The 14,736-nt window shown below is 37.9% G+C and overlaps 1 protein-coding gene across 4 annotated transcripts in view; it reads left to right on the forward strand.

The window, feature by feature from the left end:
- Nucleotides 1–14,736, forward strand: part of LOC129745776 (ethanolamine-phosphate cytidylyltransferase) — a 42,958-nt gene that overhangs the window by 18,943 nt on the left and 9,279 nt on the right. For all 4 annotated transcript variants that reach the window (XM_055739114.1, XM_055739113.1, XM_055739116.1 and 1 more), the window contains 2 exons: nucleotides 5,638–5,775; nucleotides 12,861–12,973. In XM_055739114.1, coding sequence (XP_055595089.1) covers nucleotides 5,638–5,775; nucleotides 12,861–12,973 — 251 coding nt within the window. The remainder of the gene's footprint in view (nucleotides 1–5,637; nucleotides 5,776–12,860; nucleotides 12,974–14,736) is intronic.

Raw genomic sequence — 14,736 nt, forward strand, 5'->3', positions numbered from 1 at the left:
AGACAGACAGACAGACAGACAGACAGACAGACAGACAGACAGACAGACAGACAGACAGACAGACAGACAGACAGACAGACAGACAGACAGACAGACAGACAGACAGACAGACAGACAGACAGACAGACAGACAGACAGACAGACAGACAGACAGACAGACAGACAGACAGACAGACAGACAGACAGACAGACAGACAGACAGACAGACAGACAGACAGACAGACAGACAGACAGACAGACAGACAGACAGACAGACAGACAGACAGACAGACAGACAGACAGACAGACAGACAGACAGACAGACAGACAGACAGACAGACAGACAGACAGACAGACAGACAGACAGACAGACAGACAGACAGACAGACAGACAGACAGACAGACAGACAGACAGACAGACAGACAGACAGACAGACAGACAGACAGACAGACAGACAGACAGACAGACAGACAGACAGACAGACAGACAGACAGACAGACAGACAGACAGACAGACAGACAGACAGACAGACAGACAGACAGACAGACAGACAGACAGACAGACAGACAGACAGACAGACAGACAGACAGACAGACAGACAGACAGACAGACAGACAGACAGACAGACAGACAGACAGACAGACAGACAGACAGACAGACAGACAGACAGACAGACAGACAGACAGACAGACAGACAGACAGACAGACAGACAGACAGACAGACAGACAGACAGACAGACAGACAGACAGACAGACAGACAGACAGACAGACAGACAGACAGACAGACAGACAGACAGACAGACAGACAGACAGACAGACAGACAGACAGACAGACAGACAGACAGACAGACAGACAGACAGACAGACAGACAGACAGACAGACAGACAGACAGACAGACAGACAGACAGACAGACAGACAGACAGACAGACAGACAGACAGACAGACAGACAGACAGACAGACAGACAGACAGACAGACAGACAGACAGACAGACAGACAGACAGACAGACAGACAGACAGACAGACAGACAGACAGACAGACAGACAGACAGACAGACAGACAGACAGACAGACAGACAGACAGACAGACAGACAGACAGACAGACAGACAGACAGACAGACAGACAGACAGACAGACAGACAGACAGACAGACAGACAGACAGACAGACAGACAGACAGACAGACAGACAGACAGACAGACAGACAGACAGACAGACAGACAGACAGACAGACAGACAGACAGACAGACAGACAGACAGACAGACAGACAGACAGACAGACAGACAGACAGACAGACAGACAGACAGACAGACAGACAGACAGACAGACAGACAGACAGACAGACAGACAGACAGACAGACAGACAGACAGACAGACAGACAGACAGACAGACAGACAGACAGACAGACAGACAGACAGACAGACAGACAGACAGACAGACAGACAGACAGACAGACAGACAGACAGACAGACAGACAGACAGACAGACAGACAGACAGACAGACAGACAGACAGACAGACAGACAGACAGACAGACAGACAGACAGACAGACAGACAGACAGACAGACAGACAGACAGACAGACAGACAGACAGACAGACAGACAGACAGACAGACAGACAGACAGACAGACAGACAGACAGACAGACAGACAGACAGACAGACAGACAGACAGACAGACAGACAGACAGACAGACAGACAGACAGACAGACAGACAGACAGACAGACAGACAGACAGACAGACAGACAGACAGACAGACAGACAGACAGACAGACAGACAGACAGACAGACAGACAGACAGACAGACAGACAGACAGACAGACAGACAGACAGACAGACAGACAGACAGACAGACAGACAGACAGACAGACAGACAGACAGACAGACAGACAGACAGACAGACAGACAGACAGACAGACAGACAGACAGACAGACAGACAGACAGACAGACAGACAGACAGACAGACAGACAGACAGACAGACAGACAGACAGACAGACAGACAGACAGACAGACAGACAGACAGACAGACAGACAGACAGACAGACAGACAGACAGACAGACAGACAGACAGACAGACAGACAGATATAGATACCCATTTTTTCGAACCCAAAAATCCTGTTATATAAACTATAGTTCCATTGGTTGATAAATTTTCAAGCTTAACAACAAACTTTATATGGAGCCCCCCCCCCCCCTCCCCCTTTCTTCCCCTCTCTACCAGTGGTCGGAAAATCGCTCAAGAAAAGCAATCAGGAATGGTTTCTAGCTAGAATGATGCTACTTCCGAGTGCTGTGATACGCACGTGGTAAAAGTACCCATTGAATATATGTCGAAAATCAACACTAACTTGATACAAGAAGATATACCATGCCCCATCGGAGGCTACCGTTGCTATTCGTCACGTGGCTATTCGACGGTGATCGACATACTTGGTGATACATTTTGAACGTCGCTCCCTCAATCATTCCCGAACGTCTATCCTCGCATCATTGTTGATAATGCTCGTTATTGATAGACGATCATTAATGTTTCAAAAGGAAAAATCTGAATAAATACCAGGACCACATGTTCAAAAAAGCTGTAGCACATGCTGGACAGTTCATTGCGGTTACCTAGTCATGATTTTGTCCTTCTAGGCAAAACGAAAAATAAAAAATCATCTGATAGCCTACATAGATCGCTCAGAACTGATACATATCAGTTATGATCCCAAAGGTTGAAAGTCGTTAGGGGAAGGAAATCAGCATCGAGACGTTCGTTGCTGATAGTCTGCGTCCTTTTTTACCTCATCATGTATCGCAAAAGTGTTTCAAATACGGAAGCGTCGTTGTCATGCATGTTTGTTTTTATGATTTGGTTGAAGAAGGAAAATTTGACTGCTTTGATTTTTTGGCTCTGAATGTAGTCAAGCATGGCTCGGTGAAAATGATTGATTTTCGGAAGTTTGGTTTGAAGCCTTTCTTGCAGTTAAAACCAAATTTAGTCTCAACATTGATTTTCCGGGTTTATTTAGGCCCATGTTCATCATTTTGAGGAAGTTTTCCAACACAGTTTTGTGGGAGTTCACGCTGCAGAAAGCTTTTCCGGATTTGCAAGAAATCACCAGCACAAGAATGGACAACCGCCAAAATTCTTGCTCATCTCAACTTCCGACTCAATTACAAATCAATGCAATAATACTGCTAGCCATCTGGTCCATCAAGCGCCATCGGAAAGTACAACATTATTCTGATTATTATCGGCCCAAGAAATTCACTTTTTACTGATCTTGGTGCAATTCTAATTTTTTGATTTAGTGATCTTAGAATTTCCAAGGCGTTTACACGGTACCAAGTACTTATGTCTTGACCAAAATCATCCAGCACACCTTAATTAAGCCCGGATATTCGAAAATGGGCGTCAATTCGGTTTAATTGCAAGGTAGTGCTGCCATGTATGACTTAAAACTAGAGAAATAGTGTTTGACTATTTAAAAACATTAGTATTTTTTTAATTTGAGGCCTGTTTTTTGGATTCAAATTCAGCCTCATATCTAAGTTTCATCATTTTGCATCATACTAATAAATGTTAATGAAGAAATCAAGCAGTTTGATAAAGTATTATAGCTCACGTATCAAATTCTTTAACGATAGAAGAGCATCTCTTAAAACCCCATTTCAAAACCTTTGAAAACCTTTGGAATTCGAGAATACTCCTTAAAATACAGTTATCTATTCAAATAATTCGTAGAAGCATTACTATTCACTTTTACCCAGCAATTTTTTAGAAATAATCTTGTTTTTGTTGAAAAATTCAAGTGGTACTATTCTTATTTCGAACCCTTTTTTTCATATTTTTGGTCCTCAACGCTAATTGCTACTTTTTAAAAAAAAGTTAACTTATGCTTGATTTATCTGTTAAACAATTTAAAATAAATTGTAGAAGATAATTTTGGTGATTTACAATCATTTATATTTTAACAAGCAAAACACATAATGGTACTAATCTTTTTTCGCTCACTGTATAAGCATATAGTGCAAAACAAGCATTAATTCAGAGTTATATATAAGAATATTGCCTAAGAGCCATGTTTTAGTGCTTATGGTTACTTGGGTATAGAGTTAATACAAGTTTCCATAATTCACAGGACAAATTCTTCAAAATATTGATATTATAATGGATTGGCAAAGGCCGACAGGAGTATAAAAATCCAGCTCAACTCAAGACTCAATAAAGAACATGCCCAAAGTTTCCTCATTATTTAAAATTACAAAAAAAGTTCCAGTTTCAAAATCGGAATTCTATTTGCTTCTAAAATGTTTTTTCTTTTTTGAAATCATACTAAAAATGTGCTCTAAATTCGATCTAATAATTGCGTGGCATGTCATGATCTTTGCAAAATATACTCCCGCCTTATTCAAAGATCTTGGATTCAAACAGCGAAAAGCTCACGTGATAGTTCCTTCGAATTTTAACTTCAAAGGGACTCATTGCATCAGCTCTTTCTATGAATGAACTAGTAAACAAACTGTCGCGTTCAAATCTGATAAATCATCAAGGTAAAACTCACCGCAGTTCCTGGAAGAAAACATCACGAAACAAACTGGTGTGCTTCTGTCACGAAATCGCCAACGTGAATCAGCAAACGCAGAAGAACCTCTTGATATTTGTCACCGTTCGTTGGCATCCATCCCAGTTTTCAACTACACAACAATATGTTTATAGTTATAGTACCTACTTGTACCGGTTGATGCAATTCTTGGGGCCAAGGTTATTCAATTCATTGAGGGTTTTATTCTAGTTGAGATTCTTTTTTTTTATGTTGTCTGCACTACTCCGGCTAAGGAGGGACTGCGTCATTGACAAGACGCAAGTTCAAGGGCGTCAATTTGTTATTGAAGTTCCCTACTCTGCGATAATCTTAATGGGTTTTCACTGCTTCAAACAAATTCAATTAATTAACGCTACAGAAACATAAGGCGAATGCGTTTTACTTCCTCTATAGAAGCTATGATGGGAATTTGAGCATTCTGATATGGACATTTAGTTTTATACACATGCCTCAACGATGTAGCTTCGGTTGACTATTTTTGTTCTTTGTCACATCCTGGCGCTTTTACTTGTTAGCAAAATTACGAAGCAGTGAACAGCTGGTTTGAGACGGTGACGCTCATTAGCTAGTACTGAACTTTTGTCTATCCTCAACGACGTTTGCTTTCTTGCTTTCAACTTATTTTTAAAGCAAACAACAAAGTCGTGCAAAGTATTCAATCAAATCATGAGTTAACTTTCTCGAAAGTCAAAAAAAATCTCTGTTGGATCATACACTCAAAAGATAACACATTTTTGCATACAATATATTGCAAGTCTTATCACTTAAAGTGGGTTACGCGGCCTCCCATCTTTCGATGACGTTTTGAGCACAACGCGACCTGGTACGGTTTGTTATAGTAGAATCATTGCATTCGCAGTTCTCAAATGTAATCGTTTCACTCGAGGAAGCTTCCGTCAATTAGCTCCAATGATTATGTTCAGCCACATCTGTGTTATCAGAAGAGGAGGTTTTTGCGATGACGATAAAGATGTACCGAAATATTTGCAACTTTGTACGCTTACTTATTAATTTTCAAACAATTTGTAATGAAAAATATTTTTCTCGTTTTTTTTAGCTACGACATGGTGCATTTCGGCCACGCCAACTCACTACGACAAGCGAAAGCCCTCGGTCACAAGCTCGTAGTTGGTATACACAACGATGAGGATATAACGAAAAACAAGGGCCCGCCGGTGTTTACTCAGGAGGAAAGGTTAGTAATACCCTACTATGAGTTTCTTAAAACTGGGAACGTTATCGCCGTCACCGAACACATCGTATGATGTTTGGATTTTTTTTTCTCCCCGTTCCCCCGAAATCGTCTAGGTTGCAGTGTGACGACAAAAAAAAAAAGACCACTTTCGTACCCTGCTAGCTGACTGGGGTTATCTTATCGGGTCGATTGTTGTTAATGGAAGTTTAATCGGAACGAAAGCGGAATTCAAAAATGACCGTCTAGAAGTCAAAAATGCCGGCTAGTAATCGATCAACGTGTATCTCAATTATTTTCTGTGGTAGCAGATACCTACTATAATTCAAATTAGGTAATAGGTTGTTGAAGAAGTTTCTCAATCATGTTATCGAAAATGGAAAAAAATTGTCAATTTTTACAAAGTTTCTTAAAATAGCACCTTTACCTTTTTTTACGCAGTTGAATAAACAAAAAAAGTTGATTGATCAGCTTTCACAAAAAATGACTTAAAGAAAATGCTTTATTAATGTGGAAGGGTGTACCGACATGCATTTGCTTTGAAATTCTGAGAAAATTTACCATCTGAAGAAGACACCACGTTTGGTGTGACACCGGTCGAATTTTCATTTAATTTTATTTAGCTTTATACTTAAAACTTTTTAGCGTCATACGAAAGGTGGACCAAACCAGCCTTTTTAACTTTTGAAGATTGTCGTTTCAACTTTTAAGAATCCGGACACTTTGCCTATTAAAAATCTGCTAAACATTTGTCAAATTTTATGCATATATGTACGAAGTTGGTGTTTTCAAAATTGTCGAAAAACTAAAAAATCTGTTCAGTTCCTCGAAAAATAAAGTGTTTTACCTAAATATTGTAGCAAAAAATTACTGATGCTTATAAGTACCTATCAAGTTTCGATATTGGAAAACAAAAATTTAATTGGATAAGTTTATGATGAAAACCACAATATGTGAAGATTAAATGATTTTGGAAATTAAGTTTTCTCACAAAAAACCACTCTAAATTTAAAAAAAGCTATCTTTAAAAAGGTCTCAATTTTCCTACAAAACCAAGGAATCAGCTGACATTTTTCCAGAAAAAATATAAACTACACTTTATTTTGAGTTATGAACATCCAAACAACTTTTTCGAAGAAACAACCAAGCAGACTTTTATGACAAAATAATAACTAATGTTGCTATCAGCCCTGAAAGTAAAATTTGGTATCATTTTGCCTCAATAAAGGTAGTTCAATGTCAAAATTAGGCTTCACTTTTCATTTTCGTATTCTCGATAATCACAAGTGTATGTTTCACTGAAACCTTAATGATGCCTTGTTTAGGAAACATTTCAAAACGAGTTTTGAAGGCATTATGACGCCCCTTTGAGACCACTTATACTGCAAAAATTGGGCATCGTTGTGTCTCAAAGGTTTGTTTGAAAGGCTTTATCTTTTTTTTGCGCAGGTTGGAATTTCTTATAAATGTTGGATACCTTAACCATGCTGCCTCTGCGATCATGCCAGTTTGTTATTCGAACCTTATTTTGGTCTTAATTAATCATAATCATTGAAATCTAAATGATTCCTAGCTTTTCTTTCGCGCAAAAAAAAAAACAAATAATGCAATAATTTTGCTGTTGACATCTCACTTACGTTTCACTTTGCTATTCAAAAAACAGTTTTCTGTACCTTAATAAAGCCTTTTTTGTTATCGCTTAAAAATAAATATCAAAAAATTTGGTCCCATTTTACTATCGATGCAGGCGTGCTCGGGGTATTTCTTAAAGCTTTCTTTGAATTTGGCATCAATTGAGCTATCCGCATGTGAAAAACGAAACTTTTTCGTTTTCCTATGGCGCACAGTGGACTTACCTAGACCGCACACTGCATCAAACATGTGTGTATTTTTTTATAATCTTATCGATTTTTGGACCAAATTATGCTACCGTTTTGATTCCATTTTGCCTGAACCAGAAGAAGATACCTTAATGCTCTAGTTTTAGAATCGGAGAGAACTTACAACGATAACAAAATGTGCCTTCATTTTGCAATCGATGCCTCTCATTGGCCTTGGTGTTTCATCGTTTTTCAACATATTAGGCTGAAATGAAACCCAATTTTGCCATCGTTAAAAATAAAACACCAAACAATGCACAGTGGTCCAGATCAAACATTTAGCGAGACAAAATTAATAACGCAAAAGCGATACGTTTTAGACAAATTATTTCTTCTACAAAGTTATTTCATATAACAAGCGCTTTCTTTATAAATGGTAAGTTATTAGGACCTGTCAATGCCGTGGAAATTCGTGATACCAATTTTCTTTCGTATAAGAGTAAAAAAAATGTTCTAGAAAGCTGTAGATTGTATCTTTTGAATATGTTCTAAACACTTTGTTAATACAACAAAACGCATCTTTTTCTCCAAGACTTATTGTGTTTTGAAGCTAGTAGCATTATTGTGTAAAATTTTATCAATTTTTGAACTGCTTTGTCTTAAAATGGGGTAAACGAAAAAAATTCCTTTTTCTGCATCAACTAGGTTGTAATACAAATATTAGATTCTGAAAAAACTGGAGATCCGTTTTTGTTTAACTAGAGATTTATAATTAACATTTTTTATTTTTGCGTTTTTTTTTTTTAAACAAAAATACCAAAACCTCCTCTCCTCTAACACCGCCTACTTTTCCGGCTTTAAAAGTTATTAAAATATTTCTGCTCCTGTCCACATAATGGTCTCAGATAGCGCGAAAACAGGCAGAAGGAGGGAACGGTAATGTCGGTTATGAGCTGTAAACAATAAGTTGATTTAAACTTTAACGTTTTCTAAGAATACACTGGAGGAAAACGATAACAAAAAAAATCAACTGCCTGAAGCTGTGCAGAATATTTTAAAAAAAGATTTAAAACCTAACATTTTTAACATTTCAGTTGGAATAAATTTGTTCAATTGCGTTTTGTTGATTCTTCAAAAGATTGTATCTACAGCTTTCTAGAACATTTCTATACTCTATTAATTCACCGAAAGAACTTAGTATCACGAATTTTCATAGTATTGACACGTCCTCATAATTTACCTTTTAAAATGAAAGCGCTTGTTATATGAACTTTGTAGAAGAAATATTTTTTTTAAAACGCACCGATTTTGCGTTATTAATTTTGTCTCGCTAAAAGTTTGATCTGGACCACTGTCCAATGTTACCATTTTGGCATCACTAGCTGATCTTAGTTACAGTTTGCCATCGATTCTTTCATCAAAGTCTGTTTGGGACTTGCAGAATTTGATCTGAAGGAGGTATGGAGTTTTGTTCGCGACATGAGAAGAAAAAGTGCAAACTGCTTTGTAGTCTTTTGTAAAAACTTTATTTAAAAACATTTGTTGTAGGTTTTATGACAGAAGATTTCATTTTTTTTAACCTGTTCATTATATACATTGCACATTATATAGTCCACATGTGGCAATTTGTTAAAATGCTTTACATAAATAACATAAAATTGAATTCTTCAAGAGTGTGGATTGCACAGGTATTCATTCCTCCAATTCCGTCGACCTACACACACGATTTACGCATAAAAACTTTTTCCATTGAACAGATATAGCCAAACTTTCTTCAAACAAATTTGTAACCAACGATTTTTGAGGCAACTTTACCAAAGACATATGAGGTTTCGTAAGCGAGTTATGATTTTTTTAAACATTAAAATGTTAGAATGCGTCGAAAAAACAGTATTCTGGCTCTTGCTTTTGTGAATGAACTCATACAATAAAAATGTGTTCTAGGAATTTATATAAAATAAAAATTCGCACATGTTTCTCTCAGAGCACAAACTTATATCTGATAGCATTCATTAGTTATAATGGATTTTTTTTTAGCAAAAACTTGTACTTTTTAAATTATCATATCTTGAGTTGGTGCAAACCAAAAAAATATTTTATGATGCCATTATTTGATTAAAACATCAAATATTTGAAAGTGAAATTATGGGAGATAGATTATTTTTAACTCGAGAAAAAATATTCGAAAGTTTGTTATTTTTTAATACAAATTCACACATTTAAAGACCCTGTGAAAGAGAACATTCCCATTTCTCGTGCAAAAGTCGAATTTTCATCGTTTTGTTATTTTCTGAGTCCATTGCGATGCTTAAATAACCAATTTAGCACATTTTTCTCACTTTTAGTCAAATTTGCAAAAATCAAAAATTTCAAAAATAATAATAAAAAAATAAGTTATTTTCAACTTTTTTATTGAAATTTGTTATATTAACTAAATGTGCTGAATCTCTTATTAAAGCATCGCATGGAATAAAAAAATAACAAAATGCTGAAAATTCAACTTTTGCACGCGAAATGGAATGTGTGCATTTGTGTTAAAAATTAACAAACTTTTGAATATTTTTTCTCGAGTTTAAAAAATAACCTATAGGTATCCCATAATTTCACAGTCAAATATTTGATATTTCAGATATGAAAATTTAAAAAGTACATGTTTTTGCTATAACATAAATCCCTTACAACTAACGACCGCTTCGGACATAAGTCTGCGCTCTGAATGAAACATGTGCGAATTTTTATTTTATACAAATGCCTAGAAGACATTTTTATTGTATGAGTTCATTCACAAAAGTTAGAGCCAGAATACTGTTTTTTTCGTCATACCCTAACATTTCAATATTTAAAAAAAATCATAACTACCTTTGCCTAGTAAAAACTAGGTTACAAATTTTGTCAAGCCGTTTTAGTTCTATATGTAGAACTCAAAAAACGCTTCAAAGAAATATTACAACTTCAACTGTTAAATGGAAAAGTCATAACTGTTTCTGCTTAACGTTTGAACTTTAGCTTAAAAACAAAAATAACATTAATATTTTGTTTTCAAATTTTAAGTTCCCAGGGGAAAGAATTTAATCAAATTCGGGAGGAAATTAAAGACAGTTACCAAACAATTAGGATTTGGTTTTTTATTCAAATTGTATTTGGTTTCCAAGATTATTTGAAATTTGTTTCGTTAATAAAACTATGCCGCCATTTCACATGTTGAAAATGAATGTTTAAAAAGGATTTTTCTGGATTTTAAAGCTACAATTTTATTGTTTTTTTTTGCTGATGTAACAACTACGATCCTACGAGATAAGTCGAACAAAGTAGCTATCGAACTGACTCCGAAGATATAAAATAGATACATGCTAGTTATAAAACCTGAAAACACAAAACAATAAATAGAAATTTTAGAATTTCCAACAGGAAAATATAGCTTGACCGAGGAATGACACTTTCCATCGATACTTTAATTTAGATTTATTCTATTTGCTAATCTAAATCGAAACTAAACTCCAGTGGGAGGTTGTGCCATTGTGCCCTTTCTCAATTTAGTACAGTAAGACTTAGTACCAAGGCTGAAAAATTTCAGTCAATTTCGTTAGACCCGACCAACGTCTAGTAGTCAATGTTATCGAAAGAATATCAATGTCATCTACGAGTTGAATGACCAAGCTACAATGTCGGTCAGGCAGCAATGTCAATTTTGAATGACATTTTTGCACTCCACTCGCACCACACATACGATCATCTTTCTATTTGATTTTCTGGCTGTTATGAGAGGGATTTCATGTTATAAGTTGCGCTACAGTTGAAAAAATGTAGCTGTTGGCCGTAAGAAGAAAAAAGTCGTAGCAAGCATGATGTCGTTCATTCAACTTGGTTATGACATTGTAAGCACATGTCGCTGACCAAAAATCAGTATCGCATGACATAGACATGCAAAGTAGTATCAAAGTCGGCTGACATTGGCTGTCTGACACTGATAATTTGCAGCTCTGCTTAGTACATTAAACTCGGTAGCAACTTTAACCTGCCACTTTTCATTCTCAATCGGCCGGTCGTCTACGTTCTTTCATAAGTTTAATGACATTCATTGCGCCGACCCGAAACGGCTCGCTGTCTCAATGAATCAAATCAAAGCAAATATAAATCGTACGATTCTTGACCACATGGATGGAAAGGGAAAAAGTTGCCTTAGCACTCTCCTATCGATACCGGAATCCCAGAAATCTATTGCTGAAGTTTGAACCATATAAATACGGAGCGAGCCACGTAAATGAACTCTTCTAGCATGCTTTTCTGCTGATAGCAAATGAAAACTGAACCCAATCTAGAAAAAGCAAACCCGACCCGTCTTGATTGAACCGCGCCGTTTCAATCCATCCAGTCATTACCTAGTAACGTACGCCACCCAGATATGGGGCCGGCAAGTTCCAAATGATAATGAAATATCTCTGACGAAACCGAATCGGTTCGAATTGACCAAGACTCAGAGCAAAAGAGAGAGCTGAGGCGTAAAGGCTTGAACAGCCGTCAGTCAGCGGACTTTGTATCAGAATCGAACGATTTGAATTTTTTTTCTACCATTGGCTTTTGCATCAATTTATAGCTGCAAAAAAACAAAAGTAAATCTCTGTTTAATCGAGCGCGCGAACAAGTAAGCGAAAAAACAAAACGAGAAGCGCACGCTTCCAATAACGTCGGAGTAGTAAATATTTCTTATCAAAGATCCGTGTTATGTTTGATTCCAAAACAGACACTTGTTACTTGCAGCGTAGATGCGGAATTTGCTTGTTTATTCATTGTTTTAGTGCCGCGGACACAGAAATGTGGACACACGTGGATCGGACGTCTCGGGGAAAAGGCTGAGCCTTTGTAAGAATGCGGCTCGTGCTTCTCGTATAGTTTTACCTACACATGTATGTAGGTATGACGAACTGATGAATGATGAACTGAACCATCTTCGTCAATCAATGGATGAACTAACTAACTATGAGTATTCAAACAAGGCGGAATTGAATCATTGAACTATGACATGTTGTGATTTTTGTTACAGCTGTAACCTAGAATAAAGATCTGGGGGGAATGTAAACAATCCGTATCATGTTTTCAAAAAGCTTGTGTATTGTAGTTGGAATGTTTTTGTCGGAATACTAATGCCTTTTCAGCTTGTTTTGTGACCCTAGGGATCAACATATGTATTGCATAAGCACAAGTCGTTGTATTGTTTTACAATTTATCGTTTCAAACTTTGACTAACAGATTTTCATCTTTCCATTGCAGGTACAAAATGGTTCGGGGGATAAAGTGGGTCGACGAAGTGGTGGAGGATGCCCCATACGTCACCACCCTGGAAACCCTGGACACATACAATTGCGATTTCTGCGTGCATGGAGGTAGGTACATCAATGCGATAGATAGATAAGTAATTTAGCTAGAAGTACAATAAGTGATAAGCTTCGGGATTACTGAATGAAGGCAATTGTTAAGCCGCTCGTTGCGTAACCGAACAGCAGCGTTTAGATCGGTATTAAAATAGGTTGATGCAGACAATAAGAAATTTTCTTTTTCCCGATGGAGGTTTTGAATTGAAACTTGTTTTTAAATTTCAGGTATATTATTTGAACTACCCTACCTAACCTAAAGGTCCGGCGCCGATTTTCAGACGCATAGAGCCGAAATGAAAAATCTCCACTGCTGGCAATCCAGAGCCACCGTCTTCACTTGACGCCAACCAAGGTTCTCCTCAACTTTGCGTATTTCCGCGTCTAGACTACACCAATACGAGCTTCTGGGCCTGCCTCTTCTTTGATGCCCATTTGGATTGCAGTCAAGCGCCTCTCGTTCTCATACCTCCGCAGCGTGTGCTCAATCCATTTCCACTTACGTTCTCGAATCTCGATTTTTAACGCCTTTTGATGACACTGGTGATGCAGTTCCACGATTAAGATCCAATCGCCAGGTCACCACGGATGATGTTCCGCAGGCAACGATTCACAAATACTTGCAGTTTTTGCGTCGTCGCCGCACATGTGCATTAAGTTCCGCACCCGTAAAACAATACGGATTTGACGTATGAGTTGAAAACTCGGATTTTCTGGCGCGACCGCCAGTTGTTTCGGAGACTCGCAAACGCAAATCGGGCTTTTTTGATCTGGTTTTAGAAGCCTTTTTTGGTACCACCATTAACGGTTAGTTCTAAACCAGTTTCAAAATCTGTTGCCAGCTACCATGAAATTGGAAGAATTTCCTGTGTTGATTCCCATTGACTTGGTTTTTCCGACATTTACATTGAAACCAGCTGCCTTGGAGCTCTCGGTGAGGTCGTCGAATTTGCTCTGAATATCTGTAGATATGTCTTTAAGTAAGCAGTACAATACTATCCGCAAGGCCAAGGTCCACGGAATCCTCGGTTTGGTCTACAGACGATCTATCCATCCATTACGATGAGAAAGAGTATAGTGATAAAAAGATATATCCTTATCTCACTCCGGCAGTTACCGGGATTGGTTCGGACAAGACACCGTCGAGCTGGACCTTGCACGAAAATGCCTTGTACTGTGCTTCCAGTAGTTTCTCTGAAAATCCTCGTCATCTAAAGGCAGCCCAGATGTTTTCATGGTTCAGACAGTCGAAGACTCTTTCTAAATCAACGAACACCAGCAGCAGAATGTCCCGAAATTCGGTGATTTGCTCCAGTTTTATTCGTAGCGTTACGACATGATCGTCCGAATCGGAATCCAACTTGTTGCCGTCGGAGTGCAGCATCCATCTTTTTCTGGATGCTGTTTAGGATCACTTTGCTGGGTACTTTGAGGGTTGTACAGATTAACGTTATGCCACGCCTGTTACCGCACTCTGTCAAGTTTCCTTTCCATCCTTCATAAGGATACCCTGCATCCAGTCAGCCGGAAATATTGCAGTACCCCAGATGTCAGCGAAAAGACGGTGCAACATTTGTGGCGATGAGAAAACGGTGAAGTGTGGGGGTGCTCTTAAAATTAGTTTACAAACTTACAGTGCCTTGTCCTCCGGTGAAATTATGGGCTCAGCTCCCAGCTGTTCTCTGGAATATAGCTAAACAAACTCAACGAAGTCAGTTAGTAAAACTACCATGGCTAAATCATTAATATGATAGATCAGATAAAGCGCTCTTGTC

Source organism: Uranotaenia lowii, chromosome 2 (genome assembly GCF_029784155.1).
Source record: "Uranotaenia lowii strain MFRU-FL chromosome 2, ASM2978415v1, whole genome shotgun sequence".
Classification (NCBI taxonomy): Eukaryota; Metazoa; Arthropoda; class Insecta; order Diptera; family Culicidae; genus Uranotaenia; species Uranotaenia lowii.